Below are 22,942 nucleotides of genomic sequence, written 5' to 3' on the forward strand. Positions count from 1 at the left end.
AAATAACGATGGAACCCAACCGCAGAGACGGACTCCTGCAGGGCGGAAGAGGTCACCTGAGGTTGAGGTTATTCGTGCGCTCTATCGACGAGTGATGCTCATCCACCTCAGTGGCCAGTTGGTTTTTAAGTCTCTCTGCCTTTTCCAGGTCCGATCGGAGTTTCTCTTTTTCCCTGAGTTCTCCATCCACGCGCTCTCTGGCAACGAAAGCAAAACACCAACATCAAGCAAGAATCAGATTTTAGAAAGGACTCTAACACGAACTCACAAGAGATGCCTGATCTCCGCCTTGAAGCTGGCCAACGCCGCTTGGTGGACGATGTTCTTGGTGACCAGGAATTCATTTTCCAGCGCCGCGGTGAGGTCGCACAGGCTCAACTTGCCGTCCAGGCTGAAATTCAACGCCTGGCATAAAAAAAATGCAAGCATTAATAACAGGCTTTCTGGAGGTATCAGAAAATCTTGAATGTATTATAATGCAACTTAAATGCATCATACCCTATTTCCTTGAATTGCCGCCGGGGCGCTAATTAATTTAAAACCTCTTCTCACTCCGGCGCTTACCAAAGGCATGCGGTAAATTTAGGCCTGCGCTTATAAATTTGAGTGTGATGTAAGGATACCATTTAATTTAAAAAAACTTTATCATGGTCTTACCTTTACTTATAAATGAAGTCCATGCACAGCTCCTTCTGATCAAAAGCATCGATAACTTGTTTATAGAAGTCTTCCTTATCTTTCTTCAGTTTTAAAAGATGGAGATCTTCTTTTATTACCTCCTGCTTTGATTGAAAGTCCAGTTTAGAAAACTGTTTTATTTTAGATACGTAATCCTCCATGTTAAAAGTGCAAGCGAGAGGAAAAAATAAACGATCGCTGCTTGTTGTCATTTCTTCTGCAGCCGAGTAGTCGCAAGAAGGATCACTAGCGCCCTCTACCCCCAGGAGGCGGGAGTCATTTGATGACTCATATTTGACACACGCAGCTACGGTATATTAATAAAACTGTGGCTCCGAAATGACCACACTGGCTCGGTTTCTTAAAGACGGGCTCTCTATTTGAGTTTTAAGCCGTGAAAACTACAGGACAAGACATGAAATACAATAGTTTTAGAAATAGTTCAGTCCCAGGCAAACAAGGTGCCAAACAAAAATAGCTACCTCGTGGCCGCCTGCCACTTCAAGTGTTGTGCAACTACATTAGCGTACAAAAATCAAACCAAAGCACTCCACAAATATACAGAACATTTCAACACAATATGACAAATACCTTGTTCAGCTAGAAATGTTCTTGCTGCTGCTGATGGCCCAAAGTCCTTTGCATGTCTGCAACTCCAAACACCACACCAAATCTCGCGAGAATAGCGGTGTGACAAAGAAAAAAAATGCCCCTTTTTATAGTACACCAAATGTGTCTTATTTACAAAAAATATAACATGACTTCAGAACCATAATAATTTACAACAAAAAATGTTAACCCTTAAAACAAAAAATATTAAGTGTAAGTTTTCAACAACACTTACAAAAACATAGCTGCTTACTGTTCTTTTTAGTATATTCAATAGCTTTGACCTTAAATCCTACTGAGTAGCTCTTAATCTTCTTCCCTTTATGCGATTTCAAATGATTGAAATCAGCCTCCTCCATTTTGAAAATGATGACAGGTGAAGTGTCACTCGTGACGTGACGAGTTTGACCCTGCGGAAATTCTAGGCATATGCTAATTATTTGGTGAAACGAGTTTGACCCGGCGGAAATTCTAGACATGTGCTAATAAAAATAATATTTGGCGAAACTAGTTTGACCCGGCAGTAATTCTAGGCAGGCGTATACTATATACCCGGAAATACGGTAATAGGAAATCAAATTGTGTATGTCCTTCACTATGTGGTAGGTTCCTGCGGACATTATCCCCTTCTGTTGTTGACTGTTTTTTTCATACGGTGTTGATGTGGAAATGGTTGCCTCTGTAGTTTGTTGGTGTGGCACCGAATGGAGATGTTGACATGCGGAGTAAGCACTCTTCATTCTCTAGCGGGTGACTTTTCAAATGATGCTACATATTAGCAGCAGTGCTACTTTTTGTAGCAACGCTTTTACCCCACACTTGACAAAATACGGTTGTCTGTTCGACATATTCCCGCTTGAAGCCAAACCACCGCCAGACGATGGACCCCCTGCTGTTTTTTGGGGGGGAATTAATTCTTCCTTCATTTGTTGCCAGATTCGCACCTTCTTTCTCTAGTATTACCACACTTGAAATCAGCCTCCTCCATTTTGAAAAGGATGACAGATAAAGTGTCACTGGTGACGTGACGAGTTTGACCCTGCGGAAATTCTAGGCATATGCTAATTATTTGGTGAAACGAGTTTGACCCGGTGGAAATTCTAGACATGCGCTAATAAAAATAATATTTTGCGAAACGAGTTTGACCCGGCAGTAATTCTAGGCAGGCGCATCTATATACCCGGCGGCAATTCAAGGAAATATGGTAATAGGAAATCAAATAGTGTATGTCCTTCACTATGTGGTAGGTTCCTGCGGACATTATCCCCGTCTGTTGTTGACTATTTTTTTCATACGGTGTTGATGTGGAAATGGTTGCCTCTGTAGTTTGTTGGTGTGGCACCGAATGGAGATGTTGACATGCGGAGTAAGCGCTCTTCATTCTCTAGCGGGTGACTTTTCAAATGATGCTACATATTAGCAGCAGTGCTACTTTTTGTAGCAACGCTTTTGCCCCACACTTGACGAAATACGGTTGTCTGTTCGACATCTTCCCGCTTGAAGCCAAACCACCGCCAGACGATGGACCCCCTGCTGTTTTTTTTGGGGGGGGGGAATTAATTCTTCCTTCATTTGTTACCAGATTCGCACCTTCTTTCTCTAGTATTACCACACTTGAAATCAGCCTCCTCCATTTTGAAAATGATGACAGGTGAAGTGTCACTCGTGACGTGACGAGTTTGACCCTGCGGAAATTCTAGGCATATGCTAATTATTTGGTGAAACGAGTTTGACCCGGCGGAAATTCTAGACATGTGCTAATAAAAATAATATTTGGCGAAACTAGTTTGACCCGGCAGTAATTCTAGGCAGGCGCATACTATATACCCGGCGGCAATTCAAGGAAATATGGTAATAGGAAATCAAATAGTGTATGTCCTTCACTATGTGGTAGGTTCCTGCGGACATTATCCCCTTCTGCTGTTGACTATTTTTTTCATACGGTGTTGATGTGGAAATGGTTGCCTCTGCATTTTGTTGGTGTGGAAATGGTTGCCTCTGTAGTTTGTTGGTGTGGCACCGAATGGAGATGTTGATATGCGGAATAAGCAATCTTCATTCTCTAGCGGGTGACTTTTCAAATGATGCTACATATTAGCAGCAGTGCTACTATTTGTAGCAACGCTTTTGCCCCACACTTGACAAAATACGGTTGTCTATTCGACATATTCCCGCTTGAAGCCAAACCACCGCCAGACGATGGACCCCCTGCTGTTTTTTGGGGGGGAATTAATTCTTCCTTCATTTGTTACCAGATTCGCACACTTGAAATCAGCCTCCTCCATTTTGAAAATGATGACAGGTGAAGTATCACTCGCGACGTGACGAGTTTGACCCTGCGGAAATTCTAGGCATATGCTAATTATTTGGTGAAACGAGTTTGACCCGGCGGAAATTCTAGACATGCGCAAATAAAGAAAATATTTTGCGAAACTAGTTTGACCCGGCAGTAATTCTAGGCAGGCGCATACTATATACCCGGCGGTTCATCAGTGTTTTTCAACCTTTTCTAAGCCAAGGCACATTTTTTTAAATGAAAAAAATCCCGGGGCACACAAACAGCAGAAATCATTGAAAGATTAAACTAAGTCGCCGATATTGACAATAAAAAGTTGTTCTCGCAATTGTGGGATATGACTTTAAAGCATAAGCAAGCATTCATCACTACAGCTCTTGTCTCAAAGTAGATGTACTGTCACCACCTGTCACATTAAACCCTGACTTATTTGGAGTTTTTTTGCTGTTTTCCTGTGTGTAGTGCGGGGGTGTCAAACTCATTTCAGATCTGAGGCCACGTGGAGAAAAATCTACTCTCAAGTGGGCCGGACTGGTAAAATCCCGGCACAATAACTTAAAAATAAAGACAATTTCAGATTGTTTTCTTTGTTAAAAAACAGAACAAGCACATTCTGAAAATGTACAAATCATAATGTTGTTGTTTTTTTTTTACACTTACATGTTGCGGTTAATAGTATTATATCTTTATTTGTAGTTACTTCTACTTTCTGAATAAATTATGTGAAAATATTCATCAGTTAACTCATCGTGGTTAATTTTCAATCTAGAAAGATAAAAAAATATGGATAAAAATCTAATTATAGGATGTTATGTAGTTTTATTCATTTTCCTGGACTGATGTACTAACATAAATGTGGTTTATTTTTATTTTTTACCTATGTTGCATAGATACAAAGAATTGCTATTGCAACATCTAGTGGACACATTAAGAACAGCAGTTTGTTTCATTCAAAAATTTTGGCTCATGTTTATACTTAGCAAACTCATCCCGCGGGCCGGATAAAACCTGTTCTCGGGTCTTATGTTTGACACCCGTGGTGTAGTGTTTTACTTCTTGTCTTGCGCTCCTATTTTGATGTTTTTTTCTCTTTTTTTTGGTATTTTCCTGTAGCAGGAAAATACTACTTTGTTTTAGCAATCAAGAAGATTTCAGTTGTTTTAATCCTTCTTTGTGGAGACATTGTTGATTGTCATATCAGGTTCGGATGTACTTTGTGGACGCCGTCTTTGCTCCACAGTAAGTCTTTGCTGTCGTCCAGCATTCTGCTTTTGTTTACTTTGCAGCCAGTTCAGTTTAAATTTGTTTTGCATAGCCGTCCCTAAGCTTCAATGCCTTTTCTTAGTGGCACTCGCCTTATATTTATTTTTGGTTTAAGTGTTGGATAGCTTTTTACCTGCACCCTGCCTTCCGCATATTGTAATCAGGACAAACCATGATCCAGACATCTACAAAGCAATTAGCTACCTGCTGCACCTACTGATATGGACGATTATGACACGGTCCGTCTGCCGAGCTCAACAACAGCACATTTGTGCACTATGGGGGCGGTATGGCTCGGTTGGTAGAGTGGCCGTGGGGGTTGCAGGTTCGATTCCCGCTTCCGCCATCCTCGTCACTGCCGTTGTGTCCTTGGGCAGGACACTTTGCCCACCTGCTCCCAGTGCCACCCACACTGGTTTAAATGTAACTTAGATATTGGGTTTCACTATGTAAAGTGCTTTGAGTCACTAGAGAAAAGCGCTATATAAATATAATTCACTTCACTTCACTATAATTATTAGTTTGCCAAAAATATATTCAACCCGATTAGGTAAAATGACATAATCTCCCGCGGCACACCAGATTGTATCTCGCGAAAAACACTGGTCTACATAACATGTAATGGTAGTTCTTTGGTCAATATGTTGCATGGATTATGTTTCACAGACCATCTTCAAGATGCTTTCTGACGGTCTCTTCCGGATGCTCCGTTTTGCGGGCGGTCGTATTTACGTGGCTCGCCTTTGACGGGGTCGTCTCCCCCGTCATCTTTGTTGTAGTGGTAGTTTTTAGCGCCTCTATAGAGAGTCTACTGACCGGTATAAGTTCTGGGTATTTGTTGTGTTGTGTTACGGTGCGGATGTTCTCCCGAAATGTGTTTATCATTCTTGTTTGGTGTGGCTTCACAGTGTGGCGCATATTTGTCACAGTGTTAAAGTTGTTTAAACGGCCACCTTCAGTGTGACCTGTATGGCTGTTGACCAAGTATGCTTACATTGCTTACAGGTTTCACAGACCATCTTCAAGGTGCTTTCTGACGGTCTCTTCCGGATGCTCCGTTTTGCGGGCGGTCGTATTTACGTGGCTCGCCTTTGACGGGGTCATCTCCCCCGTCATCTTTGTTGTAGTGCTAGTTTTTAGCGCCTCTATAGAGAGTCTACTGACCGGTATAAGTTCTGGGTATTTGTTGTGTTGTGTTACGGTGCGGATGTTCTCCCGAAATGTGTTTGTCATTCTTGTTTGGTGTGGCTTCACAGTGTGGCGCATAATTGTAACAGTGTTAAAGTCGTTTATACGGCCACCTTCAGTGTGACCTGTATGGCTGCTGACCAAGTATGCTTACATTGCTTACAGGTTTCACAGACCATCTTCAAGGTGCTTTCTGACGGTCTCTTCCGGATGCTCCGTTTTGAGGGTGGTCTTATTTACGTGGCTCGCCTTTGACGGGGTCATCTCCCCCGTCATCTTTGTTGTAGCGGTAGTTTTTAGCGCCTCTACTGAGGGTCTACTGACTGGTATAAGTTCTGGGTATTTGTTGTGTTGTGTTACGGTGCGGATGTTCTCCCGAAATGTGTTTGTCATTCTTGTTTGGTGTGGCTTCACAGTGTGGTGCATATTTGTAACAGTGTTAAAGTTGTTTAAACGGCCACCTTCAGTGTGACCTGTATGGCTGTTGATCAAGTATGCTTACATTGCTTACAGGTTTCACAGACCATCTTCAAGGTGCTTTCTGACGGTCTCTTACGGATGCTCCGTTTTGCGGGCGGTCGTATTTACGTGGCTCGCCTTTGACGGGGTCGTCTCCCCCGTCCTCTTTGTTGTAGCGGTAGTTTTTAGCGCCTCTATAGAGAGTCTACTGACCGGTATAAGTTCTGGGTATTTGTTGTGTTGTGTTACAGTGCGGATGTTCTCCCGAAATGTGTTTCTCATTCTTGTTTGGTGTGGCGCATATTTGTAACAGTGTTAAAGTCGTTTATACGGCCACCTTCAGTGTGACCTGTATGGCTGTTGACCAAGTATGCTTACATTGCTTACAGGTTTCACAGACCATCTTCAAGGTGCTTTCTGACGGTCTCTTCCGGATGCTCCGTTTTGCGGGCGGTCGTATTTACGTGGCTCGCCTTTGACGGGGTCGTCTCCCCCGTCCTCTTTGTTGTAGCGGTAGTTTTTAGCGCCTCTATAGAGAGTCTACTGACCGGTATAAGTTCTGGGTATTTGTTGTGTTGTGTTACGGTGCGGATGTTCTCCCGAAATGTGTTTCTCATTCTTGTTTGGTGTGGCTTCACAGTGTGGCGCATATTTGTAACAGTGTTAAAGTCGTTTATACGGCCACCTTCAGTGTGACCTGTATGGCTGTTGACCAAGTACGCTTACATTGCTTACAGGTTTCACAGACCATCTTCAAGGTGCTTTCTGACGGTCTCTTCCGGATGCTCCGTTTTGCGGGCGGTCTTATTTACGTGGCTCGCCTTTGACAGGGTCGTCTCCCCCGTCATCTTTGTTGTAGTGCTAGTTTTTAGCGCCTCTATAGAGAGTCTACTGACCGGTATAAGTTCTGGGTATTTGTTGTGTTGTGTTTATGTTGTGTTACGGTGTGGATGTTCTCCCGAAATGTGTTTGTCATTCTTGTTTGGTGTGGCTTCACAGTGTGGCGCATATTTGTAACAGTGTTAAAGTCGTTTATACGGCCACCTTCAGTGTGACCTGCATGGCTGTTGACCAAGTATGCTTACATTGCTTACAGGTTTCACAGACCATCTTCAAGGTGCTTTCTGACGGTCTCTTCCGGATGCTCCGTTTTGCGGGCGGTCTTATTTACGTGGCTCGCCTTTGACGGGGTCGTCTCCCCCGTCATCTTTGTTGTAGTGCTAGTTTTTAGCGCCTCTATAGAGAGTCTACTGACCGGTATAAGTTCTGGGTATTTGTTGTGTTGTGTTTATGTTGTGTTACGGTGCGGATGTTTTCCCGAAATGTGTTTGTCATTCTTGTTTGGTGTGGCTTCACAGTGTGGCGCATATTTGTAACAGTGTTAAAGTCGTTTATACGGCCACCTTCAGTGTGACCTGCATGGCTGTTGACCAAGTATGCTTACATTGCTTACAGGTTTCACAGACCATCTTCAAGGTGCTTTCTGACGGTCTCTTCCGGATGCTCCGTTTTGCGGGCGGTCTTATTTACGTGGCTCGCCTTTGACGGGGTCGTCTCCCCCGTCATCTTTGTTGTAGTGCTAGTTTTTAGCGCCTCTATAGAGAGTCTACTGACCGGTATAAGTTCTGGGTATTTGTTGTGTTGTGTTACGGTGCGGATGTTCTCCCGAAATGTGTTTGTCATTCTTGTTTGGTGTGGCTTCACAGTGTGGTGCATATTTGTAACAGTGTTAAAGTTGTTTAAACGGCCACCTTCAGTGTGACCTGTATGGCTGTTGACCAAGTACGCTTACATTGCTTACAGGTTTCACAGACCATCTTCAAGGTGCTTTCTGACGGTCTCTTCCGGATGCTCCGTTTTGCGGGCGGTCTTATTTACGTGGCTCGCCTTTGACGGGGTCGTCTCCCCCGTCATCTTTGTTGTAGTGGTAGTTTTTGAGAGTCTACTGACCGGTATAAGTTCTGGGTATTTGTTGTGTTGTGTTTATGTTGTGTTACGGTGCGGATGTTCTCCCGAAATGTGTTTGTCATTCTTGTTTGGTGTGGCTTCGCATATTTGTAACAGTGTTAAAGTTGTTTATGCGGCCACCTTCAGTGTTACCTGTTGACCAAGTATGCCTTGCATTCATTTGTGTGTGTGAAAAGCCGTAGATATTATGTGACTGGGGCGGCACGCAAAGGCAGTGCCTTTAAGGGTTATTGGTGCTCTGTGAGTCTTCCTACGTCCGTGTACATGGCGGCGTTTTAGGAAGTTTTACATTTTACTTTTTAAAACAGATACCGATAATTTTGAAACCGATACCAATCAAATCCGATATTACATTTTGAAGCATTTATCGGCCGATGATATCTGCAGTCCGATACTATCGGACATCCCTAACTGAAACTCTTGAATAAGCACTATGATGTCATATAAATAGTGTTGGTCACCTGCAGGATCTCAGTGCTGTTTTCAATGCCCTCCTCCGTCCAAGCGTCCATGACGGACTCCACCGAGGTGAAGCCGGTGCCGTCGTCCAGGGTGGAGAAGAGCCGCGTGCCGATGGTGCCTACCAGGGCTGAGGGGGTGGCGATTCTGCGGCCCACCTCGTCGAAGGGCTGAGGGGATAACCCACAGCATGAGACTAAACTGCTGAGCTTAAAAAGGATCCCTGTTGTGTAAAAGTGGCTCATTTCAGAACTGAAATATGTTCATCACCACCAAATGTGGTCAGAAAAAAATAATTATATACCAACCCCGTTTCCATATATGTTGGGAAATTGTGTTAGATGTAAATATAAACAGAATACAATGATTTGCAAATCCTTTTCAACCCATATTCAGTTGAATATGCTACAAAGACAACATATTTGATGTTCAAACTCATAAACTTTATTTTTTTTTGGGCAAATAATAATTAACTTAGAATTTCATGGCTGCAACACGTGCCAAAGTAGTTGGGAAAGGGCATGTTCACCACATTGTGACATCACATTTTCTTTTAACAACACTCAATAAGCGTTTGGGAACTGAGGAAACTAATTGTTGAAGCTTTTGAAAGTGGAATTCTTTCCCATTCTTGTTTTATGTAGAGCTTCAGTCCTTCAACAGTCCGGGGTCTCTGCTGTCGTATTTTACGCTTCATAATGCGCCACACATTTTCCATGGGAGACAGGTCTGGACTGGGCCAGGAAAGTACCCGCACTCTTTTTTTACGAAGCCACGCTGTTGTAACACGTGCTGAATGTGGCTTGGCATTGTCTTGCTGATATAAGCAGGAGCGTCCATGAAAAAGACGGCACTTTGATGGCAGCATATGTTGTTCCAAAACCTGTATGTACCTTTCAGCATTAATGGTGCCTTCACAGATGTGTAAGTTACCCATGCCTTGGGCACTAATGCACCCCCATACCATCACACATGCTGGCTTTTCAACTTTGCGTCGATAACAGTCCGGATGGTTCGCTTCCCCTTTGGTCCGGATGACACGATGTGGAATATTTCCAAAAACAATTTGAAATGTGGACTTGTCAGACCACAGAACACTTTTCCACTTTGCATCAGTCCATCTTAGATGATCTCGGGCTCAGAGAAGCCGGCGGCGTTTCTGGATGTTGTTGATAAATGGCTTTCGTTTTGCATAGTAGAGCTTTAACTTGCACTTACAGATGTAGCGACCAACTGTATTTAGTGACAGTGGTTTTCTGAAGTGTTCCTGAGCCCATGTGGTGATATCCTTTAGAGATTGATGTCGGTTTTTGATACAGTGCCGTCTGAGGGATGGAAGGTCACGGTCATTCAATGTTGGTTTCCGGCCATGCCGCTTACGTGGAGTGATTTCTCCAGATTCTCTGAACCTTTTGATGATATTATGGAGCGTAGATGTTGAAATCCCTAAATTTCTTGCAATGTCACTTTGAGAAAGGTTGTTCTTAAACTGTTTGACTATTTGCTCACACAGTTGTGGACAAAGGGGTGTACCTCGCCCCATCCTTTCTTGTGAAAGACTGAGCATTTTTTTGGGAAGCTGTTTTTATACCCAATCATGGCACCCACCTGTTCCCAATTAGCCTGCACACCTGTGGGATGTTCCAAATAAGTGTTTGATGAGCATTCCTCAACTTTATCTGTATTTATTGCCACCTTTCCCAACTTCTTTGTCACGCGTTGCTGGCATCAAATTCTACAGTTAATGATTATTTGCAAAAAAAAAATAAAGTTTATGAGTTTGAACATGAAATATGTTGTCTTTGTAGCATATTCAACTGAATATGGCTTGAAAAGGATTTGCAAATCATTGTATTCTGTTTATATTTACATCTAACACAATTTCCCAACTCATATGGAAACGGGGTTTGTAAATTGTTAAGGAACAGAACTTAACGATTCTTGTATTCAGTTCTGTAAATAAGCCATTCAGAGTCCAACAAGACCCACAATGCATTGCACACTTTTCCAGCCCAACTTTTCCATCCGTCTTTAAAACAGGAAGCAGGAAGTTGAACATCCCGCGCTCACCTGAGTGGAGTGATGTCGTTTAAGCTGCCGGTAAGGAGTGGAAGCAGACGGGGTGGCGGGTTTGCTGAAGCTTAAAACCATGGCGACAAAGTCTTGAACGTTAATCCATCTGTCGCCGTTCAGACTTTGGACCACATCGGCACTTATCTGACAGGAAGCAGGAGATCGTTTAGTCGCACTTGAAAATACAGGAAAAAAAAAGCGCCATTGGCCTTCCTCACCTCCTGGCCCAGATAGTCGCAGAGAGCCAGCAGATCGGCGCGGTCGGCGCATCCGTCCCAGGCTATGGCCAAGTCCTCGCAGGCCTCTTGAAACCTCGCCTCCAGATGCTGCAAACGGGGAGCCTTGACGGACGCTCCAGGCGTGCTCGGCTCGTCGGGGTTCCACAGGTGCATCTGGCCTGCATCCAAATGACAAAATACGGAAAAAGGCTAACATGAGTTTGCCACAAATGTTAACGTATTTCCTTGAATTGCCGCCGGGGCGCTAATTAATTTAAAACCTCTTCTCACTCCGGCATTTACCAAAGGGATGCGGTAAATTTAAGCCTGCGCTTATAAATTTGAGTGTGATGTAAGGATACCATCATGAAAAGCACATTTAATAAAAAAAACGTTATTATGGTCTTACCTTTACTTATAAATGAAGTCCATGCGCAGCTCCTTCTGATCAAAAGCATCGATAACTTGTTTATAGAAGTCTTCCTTATCTTTCTTCAGTTTTAAAAGTCAATCAATCAATCAATGTTTATTTATATAGCCCCAAATCACAAATGTCTCAAAGGACTGCACAAATCATTACGACTACAACATCCTCGGAAGAACCCACAAAAGGGCAAGGAAAACTCACACCCAGTGGGCAGGGAGAATTCACATCCAGTGGGATGCCAGTGACAATGCTGACTATGAGAAACCTTGGAGAGGACCTCAGATGTGGGCAACCCCCCCTCTCTAGCAGACCGAAAGCAATGGATGTCGAGCGGGTCTAACATGATACTGTGAAAGTTCAATCCATAGTGGTTCCAACACAGCCGCGAGAGTTCAGTTCAAGCGGATCCAAGACAGCAGCGAGAGTCCCGTCCACAGGAAACCATCTCAAGCGGATCAGCAGCGTAGAGACGTCCCCAACCGATACAGGCGAGCGGTCCATCCTGGGTCTCTCTGTCTTGACGAAAATCTTCCTTTATTACCTCCTGCTTCGATTGAAAGTCCAGTTTAGAAAACTGTTTTATTTTAGATATGTAATCCTCCATGTTAAAAGTGCAAGCGAGAGGTAAAAATAAACGATGGCTGCTTGTTGTCACTTCTTCTGCAGCCGAGTAGTCGCAAGAAGGATCACTAGCGCCCTCTACCACCAGGAGGCCGGAGTCATTTAATGACTCATATTTGACACACGCAGCTACGGTATATTAATAAAACATAGCTGCTTACTGTTCTTTTTAGCATATTCAATAGCTTGGACCTTAAATCCTACTGAATAGCTCTTAATCTTCTTCCCTTTATGCGATTTCAAATGATTGAAATCAGCCGCCTCCATTTTGAAAATGATGACAGGTGAAGTGTCACTCGTGACGTGACGAGTTTGACCCGGTGGAAATTCTAGGCATATGCTAATTATTTGGCGAAACGAGTTTGACCCGGCGGAAATTCTAGACATGCGCTAATAAAAATAATATTTTGCGAAACGAGTTTGACCCGGCAGTAATTCTAGGCAGGAGCATACTATATACCCGGCAAAAATTCAAGGAAATACGATATACAAGGAGGGAGGGGGGAAGAGTACAAACCTTCTGCTTGATATTCCTCGGCGCTCGTTTCAACAGCATTCCAACGCTGTTGAAGAGAAACCAAAGAGCAATTTAGTATTCATATGAGAAAAAGATAGAAACGCAGTGTTTCCCACAGATTATTTGCTATTTAAGGTGGTGTCTCTCCAGGGGAAGGGGGGGGTCACGCCCGGGACAGGCGTATGAGGGCAATATACGATATATATCTCTATATTTTTTCCATAAAGTAAAAAAAAAAAAAAAACAGTCCGGAGATACTAAGTATGTCATTATTTTGACTTAGTATATATTGACTTACTAAGCCTTCCCGGTAAGGTTTATTCAGGTGTACTGGAGAGGAGGCTACGCCGGATAGTCCAACCTCGGATTCAGGAAGAACAGTGTGGTTTTCGTCCTGGTGGTGGAACTGTGGACCAGCTCTATACTGTGGGCAGGGTTCTTGAGGGTGCATGGGAGTTTGCCCAACCAGTCTACATGTGCTTTGTGGACTTGGAGAAGGCATTGGACCGTGTACCCCGGGAAGTCCTGTGGGGAGTGCTCAGAGAGTATGGGGTACCGGACTGTCTGTGGCGGTCCACTCCCTGTATGATCAGTGTCAGAGCTTGGTCCGCATTGCCGGCAGTAAGTCGGACACGTTTCCAGTGAGGGTTGGACTCCGCCAAGGCTGCCCTTTGTCACCCATTCTGTTCAGAACTTTTATGGACAGAATTTCTCGGCACAGTCAAGGCGTTGAAGGGTTCCGGTTTGGTGACCGCAGGATTAGGTCTCTGCTTTTTGCAGATGACGTGTGGCAGATGGCTTCATCTGGCCGGGATCTTCAGCTCTCACTGGATCGGTTCGCAGCAGAGTTCCGAGTCCATGGTTCTTGCCCGGAAAAGGGTGGAGTGCCATCTCCGGGTTGGGGAGGAGACCCTGCCCCAAGTGGAGGAGTTCAAGTACCTAGGAGTCTTGTTCACGAGTGAGGGAAGAGTGGATCGTGAGATCGACAGGCGGATCGGTGCGGCGTCTTCAGTAATGCGGACGTTGTACCGATCCGTTGTGGCGAAGAAGGAGCTGAGCCGGAAGGCAAAGCTCTCAATTTACCGGTCGATCTACGTTCCCATCCTCACCTATGGTCATGAGCTTTGGGTCATGACCGAAAGGATAAGATCACGGGTACAAGCGGCCCAAATGAGTTTCCTCCGCCGGGTGGCGGGTCCCTCCCTTAGAGATAGGGTGAGAAGCTCTGCCATCCGGGAGGAACTCAAAGTAAAGCCGCTGCTCCTCCACATCGAGAGGAGCCAGATGAGGTGGTTCGGGCATCTGGTCAGGATGCCACCCGAACGCCTCCCTCGGGAGGTGTTTAGGAGGCCACGGGGAAGACCCAGGAAACGTTGGAAAGACTATGTCTCCCGGCTGGCCTGGGAACGCCTCGGGATGCCCCGGGAAGAGCTGGACGAAGTGGCTGGAGAGAGGGAAGTCTGGGCTTCCCTGCTTAGGCTGCTGCCCCCGTGACCCAACCTTGGATAAGCGGAAGAAGATGGATGGATTATTTTGTCTTAGTAAGTCATCCATCCATCCATCCATCCATCCATCGACCGGTAAATTGAGAGCTTTGCCTTCCGGCTCAGCTCCTTCTTCACCACAACGGATCGGTACAACGTCCGCATTACCGAAGACGCCGCACCGATCCGCCTGTCGATCTCACCATCCACTCTTCCCTCACTCGTGAACAAGACTCCGAGGTACTTGAACTCCTCCACTTGGGGCAGGGTCTCCTTTCCCAACTTCTTTGTCACGTGTTGCTGGCATCAAATTCTAAAGTCAATGATTATTGGCAAAAAAAACATTTTTTATCAATTTGAACATCAAATATGTTGTCTTTATAGCATATTCAAACTTCACAGTGTCTTGGCTGGGTGAGCAGGTGTCGGACACCTCAGTCACCTTGGACGTATCCTCGCTCATCCATGCGGACTGGACACTGGCCGAAAGTGGAGTCGGCTGTCTTGGTTGCTTTGTTGGGTCTGCTCCTGTCTCTGGCCATGCTCCCTCCACCCCAGCGGACGATAGCGTGGAACACTCCAGAGGCCACCACAGTGGATATGTTTCTTTTACTTTTTATTCATAGCTGTATGTAGAAGTGTCTGCTTGTATCTGCTGCTTTAATGTCTTTAATGTCCTCTATGTTTGATGTTTCCCTCTTACATGTTGGCTATGAGTTGTTGTTTTCCCTTGGCCTCAGTCTGCACCCCCTCTCCAGGGCTTAGACTAAGACCGATTTTTTTATTTTATTTTAATCTTCTATTTTTTTCCTCCCATCCACCCCCCCTCCCCTTGTTTACCTGTATCTCATCTTTTTTGTAAGGGGCGCTGGAAGCCGGCAGACCCGTCAGCGATCCTGTTCTGTCTCCCTGCAATGTTTGTCTGATCTTGAATGGGATTGTGCTGAAAATTTTAATTTTCCTGAAGGAACTCTCCTGAAGGAATAAATAAAGTACTATCTAATCTAATCTAATCTATTCAACTGAATATGGGTTGAAAAGGATTTGCAAATCATTGTATTCCGTTTATATTTACATCTAACACAATTTCCCAACTCATATTGAAATCAGCTCATTTTAAAATGTTACCTAAAAAACTAAAATGCTACTATTAAACAACGAACACTTATTAACACACGAAAGTTAGTACCCTTGGATTTCCAGTTAGTGGGAATTTGTACCTTTTTGGTTGAAATGTGAACACTATCCATACCTAGTGAGCCTAATAATAATCAATAACTGAGCTTACAAGTCATGCAAGTGATAAATAAAGCTCCGGGCATGGATCAAAGGTCCTGCAGCTGCTGCTTTTGTAGGTTTTAACTTGAGTTTAGGTTTAATATAAGACAGGGAGTGGGGGGGGGGCTGACAAAGAGCACAAAAGGGGCCTTTGGGAAGGCACGGGCCCCTGGTGAAGTCATAAGGTCAACTGGGTGGTAGTAAATGGTGCTTCATTTCCAAAAATGAATACTTTGATGATTCCTGGATATAGCGACACACATTTAATTTCTTTACTTTTGGCAGAGTTACAGGGCGAGGGCCTTCTGTTAGCGTTTGTGACGCACAGTGAAGGAATGAAGAACAGATGGAGAATTTGCTAGAGGCGTTGTGATGCACACATGGGGTGTAGAGGCATCCCGGACGAGGAGGGGAAGAGGACTTCATTGTCCCTCCTCCTCAACTTCCACCTGGGCCATCCAACCATCTGCTGCTCAGCCAAGCATTCATTGTTGCCACTCTGATTAGTCAAAACCAAACCAAAACCAAGGGACACGCTTCGGGTTCATTGTCCCGAAAGAGCGCTGCTGGGCATCTGGGCTGGGATCAGACAAAGGGCCAGCTGAGAGTTCCTTGTCAACATATGAAAATATTCGCAGCACACATTCTAAGATTCTCAGTAAATCCTACAAAAAAAACCTGCCTATGATTCTCCCTTAAATGCAACACCAACTTTTAATAACTTTTTTTTAAAACTTTGCCTATCATTCACAAGCCCAAACATGAGCACATTTGTTTTCTTTTCTTTTGTTATGCACTCTAAGTTGTAAAATATGGCCTAACAATGCAACTACACTATTGTGCCTATAAAGCCCTCTAAAAACACCCAAAAAACACCAACATTTAGGGATGGGCGATACGGCCTTTTATTAATACCTAGATATTTTTAGGCCATGTCACGATACTTCATATATATCTGGATATTTTGCCTTAGCCTTGAATGAACACTTGATGCATATAATGACAGCAGTATGATGATTCTATGTGTCTACATTCAAACATTCTTCTTCATACTGCATTAATGTATCAATCAATCAATGTTTACTTATATAGCCCTAAATCACTAGTGTCTCAAAAGGCTGCACAAACCACAACACAAACCATCCTCATTAATACACTTTTAAACAAGCAAGTATATATGTAATGTAGTAACAGGCACATTCATAATAACGTGTAATATTGACATATTTTGTTCATTTTAAGCGTACAGATAAATCACAACATTCACTTTTTTCACTTTTACTACATATATATCAATATATATATATATATATACACACATAAATATATATATATACACATAAATATATATATATATATATATATATATATATATATATATATATATATATATATATATATATATGTAGGTGTGGGAAAAATCACAAGACTACTTCATCTCTACAGAACTGTTTCATGAGGGGTTCCCTCAATCATCGGGAGATTTTAATGGAAGCATTGACATACAATGAACCCACTCCAGGAAACCAACCAAAAAAGAGCAGAAAACGAAACAACATCATCTGGTACAACCCGCCATTCAGCAAAAACGTCTCAACCAATATCGGCCACAAGTTCCTCACTCCGATCGACAAACACTTCCCCAAAGGCAACACCCTAAGAAAAATATTCAACAAGAACAACATTAAATTGAGCTACAGCTGTATGAATAACATACAACAAATCATTTCAAACCACAACAAAGCAATTGCAAAAGGACTGCCTACCCCCAGACTAAACGACTCTGAAACCAATAAGGAATGTAACTGTCGCAAGAAACCTGATTGCCCTCTCAACGGAGGGTGCTTACAGACATCAGTCGTTTACCAAGCAAAGATAACACGCAAGGACATTAACACATCCGACACGTACGTAGGATTAACCGAAGGAGGGTTCAAAACAAGATGGAATAATCACAACGCCTCCTTTAAAAACCAGACTTTGCGGAATTCTACAGAACTCAGCAAACACATTTGGAACCTCAAAGACAATATTGAATATTCAATAACATGGCAAATTCTAGCATCCAGCACACCTTACAACAGTGGTAATAAAAGATGCAACCTATGCTTGAAAGAGAAACTGTTCATTATATATCATCCAGACCTATCATCCCTCAACAAGCGCAGTGAAATCATTTCAACATGCCACCACAGACGGAAACACCTCCTCGGTAACACATGAGCCAATCACCACGCCCCTACGCCTGCCTGTACCCACCCACTCTGTGCCCTATATAAACCATTGTATGTGAATGCTTCCATTAAAATCTCCTGATGATTGAGGGAACCCCTCATGAAACAGTTCTGTAGAGATGAAGTAAATAATAAATGATAAATGGGTTATACTTGTATAGCGCTTTTCTACCTTCAAGGTACTCAAAGCGCTTTGACACTACTTCCACATTTACCCATTCACACACACATTCACACACTGATGGAGGGAGCTGCCATGCAAGGCGCCAACCAGCACCCATCAGGAGCAAGGGTGAAGTGTCTTGCTCAGGACACAACGGACGTGACGAGGTTGGTACTAGGTGGGATTTGAACCAGTAGTCTTGTGATTTTTCCCACACCTACATATTGCGCTCTACCACGGTATCGAGTACTATTCTCTGGATAATCCAATCAAGACATACACATATATATATATATATATATATATATATATATATATATATATACTGTATATACATACATATACACGCACGTGCACACACACACACACACAAACCCCGTTTCCATATGAGTTGGGAAATTGTGTTAGATGTAAATATAAACAGAACAGATAAATCACAATGTTCACTTTTACTACATATATATTAATATATATATATATATATATATATAAATACATCCATCCATCCATCCATTTTCTACGGCTTATTCCCTTTCGGGGTCGCGGGGGGCGCTGGCGCCTATCTCAGCTACAATCGGGCGGAAGGTGGGGTACACCCTGGACAAGTCGCCACCTCATCGCAGGGCCAACACAGATAGACAGACAACATTCACACTCACATTCACACACAAGGGACCATTTAGTGTCACCAATTAACCTATATATAAATACACATAAATAAATATATATATAAAAGTTCTATTTTGGTTTCATCTGACCACATGACATTCTCCCAATCCTCTGCTGTATCATCCATGTATCCATTTTGGTATAAACTCAACTGGTCATGTTTGGAGGAAGAAGAATACTGAATTGCATCCCAAGAACACCATACCTACTGTGAAGCATGGGGGTGGAAACATCATGCTTTGGGGCTGTTTTTCTGCTAAGGGGACATGACGATAGATCTGTGTTAAAGAAAGAATGAATGGGGCCATGTATCGTGAGATTTGGAGCCAAAACCTCCTTCCGTCAGTGAGAGCTTTGAATGCTTGACCAAATACTTATTTTCCACAAATAAATTCTTTAAAATTCCTACAATGTGAATTCCTGGATTTTTTTTTCGCATTCTGTCTCTCACAGTTGAAGTGTACCTATGATGAAAATTACAGACCTCTGTCATCATTTGAAGTGGGAGAACTTGGCTGACTCAATACTTTTTTGCCCCACTGTAACTTTGTCTTGAATTTGCAAAAAATTTGCATATATTTTTTTCACTAATGAAGGGGTCGGTGTATGCAGATATGAAACTGCTGGGGTTGGGTACCTGCAACAAGGTTAAGAACCACTCTACTAAACATGAGACATACTAACCTTATTCAATACTGAACATTCCGTCAAAGGTTCCAGGTTCCAACACATGCACGCCGCTAAGCTGATTAGCTAAGAATAACAGCTCGCCAGATACGCTCCGTACAAGGACGGCGGTCGATAAGGACGGCGTCCTCACGTGTGCTGCGATTACCTCGCGCTTTCTCGGAATGGCTGAGTCACAGTTGTCCTTGGCGACGTGGCCCTCATCGGGGTGTTCGGAATCTGCCTCGTCCTCGCACAAGTCTGCGTTGGTGTCGGCGATCACGGGCGCGGAGCGGCGGCCGTATCGCTTGCTGCCCTTCACGAACTTCGGCTGGATCTCGGGAGACTCTGAGGATAAAGAACAGGAGACACATAATATTTTATTAGAGCGTATCAAAATACGAATTGGTATTTCAGACTCAGCCCTGTCATGGTTTAACTCTTATCTTACTGATAGGATGCAGTGTGTCTCCCATAACAGTGTGACCTCGGACTATGTTAAGGTAACGTGTGGAGTTCCCCAGGGTTCGGTCCTTGGCCCTGTACTCTTCAGCATCTACATGCTGCCGCTAGGTGACATCATACGCAAATACGGTATTAGCTTTCACTGTTATGCTGATGACACCCAACTCTACATGCCCCTCAAGCTGACCAACACGCCGGACTGTAGTCAGTTGGAAGCGTGTCTTAATGAAATTAAACAATGGATGTCCGCTAACTTTTTGCAACTTAATGCCAAAAAAACGGAAATGCTGATTATCGGTCCTGCTAGACACCGACCTCTATTTAATAATACAACTTTAACATTTGACAACCAAATAATAAAACAAGGTGACTCAGTAAAAAATCTGGGTATTATCTTCGACCCAACTCTCTCCTTTGAGTCACACATTAAAAGCGTTACTAAAACGGCCTTCTTTCATCTCCGTAATATCGCTAAAATTCGCTCCATTTTGTCCACTAAAGACGCCGAGATCATTATCCATGCGTTTGTTACGTCTCGTCTCGATTACTGTAACGTATTATTTTCGGGTCTCCCCATGTCTAGCATTAAAAGATTACAGTTGGTACAAAATGCGGCTGCTAGACTTTTGACAAGAACAAGAAAGTTTGATCATATTACGCCTGTACTGTATATACCTTTATATACATATATACATACATATATACCTATACTGGCTCACCTGCACTGGCTTCCTGTGCACTTAAGATGTGACTTTAAGGTTTTACTACTTACGTATAAAATACTACACGGTCTAGCTCCAGCCTATCTTGCCGATTGTATTGTACCGTATGTCCCGGCAAGAAATCTGCGTTCAAAAGACTCCGGCTTATTAGTGATTCCTAGAGCTCAAAAAAAGTCTGCGGGCTATAGAGCGTTTTCCGTTCGGGCTCCAGTACTCTGGAATGCCCTCCCGGTAACAGTTCGAGATGCTACCTCAGTAGAAGCATTTAAGTCTCATCTTAAAACTCATCTGTATACTCTAGCCTTTAAATAGACCTCCTTTTTAGACCAGTTGATCTGCCGCTTCTTTTCTTTCTCCTATGTCCCCCCCTCCCTTGTGGAGGGGGTCCGGTCCGATGACCATGGATGAAGTACTGACTGTCCAGAGTCGAGACCCAGGATGGACCGCTCGTCGGGACCCAGGATGGACCGCTCGCCTGTATCGGTTGGGGACATCTCTACGCTGCTGATCCGCTTGAGATGGTTTCCTGTGGACGGGACTCTCACTGCTGTCTTGGAGCCACTATGGATTGAACTTTCACAGTATCATGTTGGACCCGCTCGACATCCATTGCTTTCGGTCCCCTAGAGGGGGGGGGTTGCCCACATCTGAGGTCCTCTCCAAGGTTTCTCATAGTCAGCATTGTCACTGGCGTCCCACTGGATGTGAATTCTCCCTGCCCACTGGGTGTGAGTTTTCCTTGCCCTTTTGTGGGTTCTTCCGAGGATGTTGTAGTCGTAATGATTTGTGCAGTCCTTTGAGACATTTGTGATTTGGGGCTATATAAATAAACATTGACACATTCATGGAGTCAATGGGAATATTGTAGTTTCACTATCTGGACTTAGACTGCATCCAGAAAGTGGTGCAGCGATTCACTATTTCCACATTTTCTTATGTTACAGCCTAATTCCAAAGTAGAATAAATTCATCCATCCATGCATTTTCTACCGCTTATTCCCTTTTGGGGTCACGGTGGGCGCTGGACTCTCCTCTCACTCGAAACCAGTATGATTGTCCACGCCTGTGCGTGGAATCTTTTAAAGTGTGGAGATTGGTGCACAGACAGCCACCACACTGTCCTTGGCAAAGAGAAGGCCAGGGTCCAAAGGCATGGAGACCAAGACAATTGGGGACCCATCTTTGCTGCAGCCTTCTTCCGCCTTTGTTAGGTTGGGTTTCTATCAGCGTATTTCAGTCATCAACAATTATATCATCTGAGAAATGGACATTGTATGACACGGACTACAGGGAGGGCTTCACGGTGGCAGAGGGGTTAGTGCGTCTTCCTCACAATACGAAGTTCCTGCAGTCCTGGGTTCAAATCCAGGCTCGGGATCTTTCTGTGTGGAGTTTGCATGTTCTCCCCGTGAATGCGTGGGTTCCCTCCGGGTACTCCGGCTTCCTCCCACCTCCAAAGACATGCACCTGGGGATAGGTTGATTGGCAACACTAAATGGTCCCTAGTGTGTGAATGTTGTCTGTCTATCTGTGTTGGCCCTGTGATGAGGTGGCGACTTGTCCAGGGTGTACCCCGCCTTCCGCCCGATTGTAGCTGAGATAGGCGCCAGCGTCCCCCGCGACCCCGAAAGGGAATAAGCGGTAGAAAATGGATGGATGGATGGACTACAGGAAGGAGGTGGAACATCTGGTTGACTGGTGCAAAACCAACAACCTGGTCCTGAATGTCGACAAGACCGAGGAGATCATCGTTGACTTCAGGAAGCACCAGTCCAGCCCTAGTGTGTGAATGTGAGTGTGAATGTTGTCTGTCTAGCTGCGTTGGCCCTGTGATGAGGTGGCGACTTGTCCAGGGCGTACGCCGCCTTCCGCCCGATTGTAGCTGAGATAGGCACCAGCGCCCCCTGCGATAGACATTCACACACTAGGGACCATTTAGTGTTGCCAATCAACCTATTCCCAGGTGCATGTCTTTGGAGGTGGGAGGGGCCTATCCCCAGGTGCATGTCTTTAAAGGTGGGAGGGGCCTATCCCCAGGTGCATGTCTTTGGAGGTGGGAGGGGCCTATCCCCAGGTGCATGTCTTTGTAGGTGGGAGGGGCGTATCCCCAGGTGCATGTCTTTGTAGGTGGGAGGGGCCTATCCCCAGGTGGATGTCTTTGGAGGTGGGAGGGGCCTATCACCAGGTGCATGTCTTTGGAGGTGGGAGGGGCCTATCCCCATGTGGATGTCTTTGGAGGTGGGAGGGGCCTATCCCTAGGTGCATGCCTTTGGAGGAGGAAGGGGCCTATCCCCAGGTGCATGTCTTCGTAGGTGGGAGGGGCCTATCCCCAGGTGCATGTCTTTGGAGGTGGGAGGGGCCTATCCCCAGGTGCATGTCTTTGGAGGTGGGAGGGGCCTATCCCCAGGTGCATGCCTTTGGAGGTGGGAGGGGCCTATCCCCAGGTGCATGTCTTTGGAGGTGGGAGGAGAACATGCAAATCAAA

At 44.4% G+C, this 22,942-nt stretch overlaps 1 protein-coding gene across 5 annotated transcripts in view; it reads right to left on the bottom strand.

Moving 5' to 3' along the window:
- The window catches only part of nin (ninein (GSK3B interacting protein)), an 85,626-nt gene that overhangs the window by 46,318 nt on the left and 16,366 nt on the right, over window positions 1-22,942 (bottom strand). For all 5 annotated transcript variants that reach the window (XR_009806014.1, XM_061893965.1, XM_061893964.1 and 2 more), the window contains exons 4-10: window positions 19,440-19,618; window positions 12,777-12,822; window positions 11,212-11,390; window positions 10,991-11,137; window positions 8,923-9,090; window positions 269-405; window positions 57-197 (exon numbers count right to left, since the gene is read on the bottom strand). Coding sequence is in view for 4 of the 5 variants with exons in the window: in XM_061893965.1 (XP_061749949.1) it covers window positions 57-197; window positions 269-405; window positions 8,923-9,090; window positions 10,991-11,137; window positions 11,212-11,390; window positions 12,777-12,822; window positions 19,440-19,618 (997 nt within the window). In the remaining variant the exon portion in view is untranslated. The remainder of the gene's footprint in view (window positions 1-56; window positions 198-268; window positions 406-8,922; window positions 9,091-10,990; window positions 11,138-11,211; window positions 11,391-12,776; window positions 12,823-19,439; window positions 19,619-22,942) is intronic.

The sequence above is a fragment of the Nerophis ophidion genome, linkage group LG03 (genome assembly GCF_033978795.1).
Source record: "Nerophis ophidion isolate RoL-2023_Sa linkage group LG03, RoL_Noph_v1.0, whole genome shotgun sequence".
NCBI lineage: Eukaryota > Metazoa > Chordata > Actinopteri > Syngnathiformes > Syngnathidae > Nerophis > Nerophis ophidion.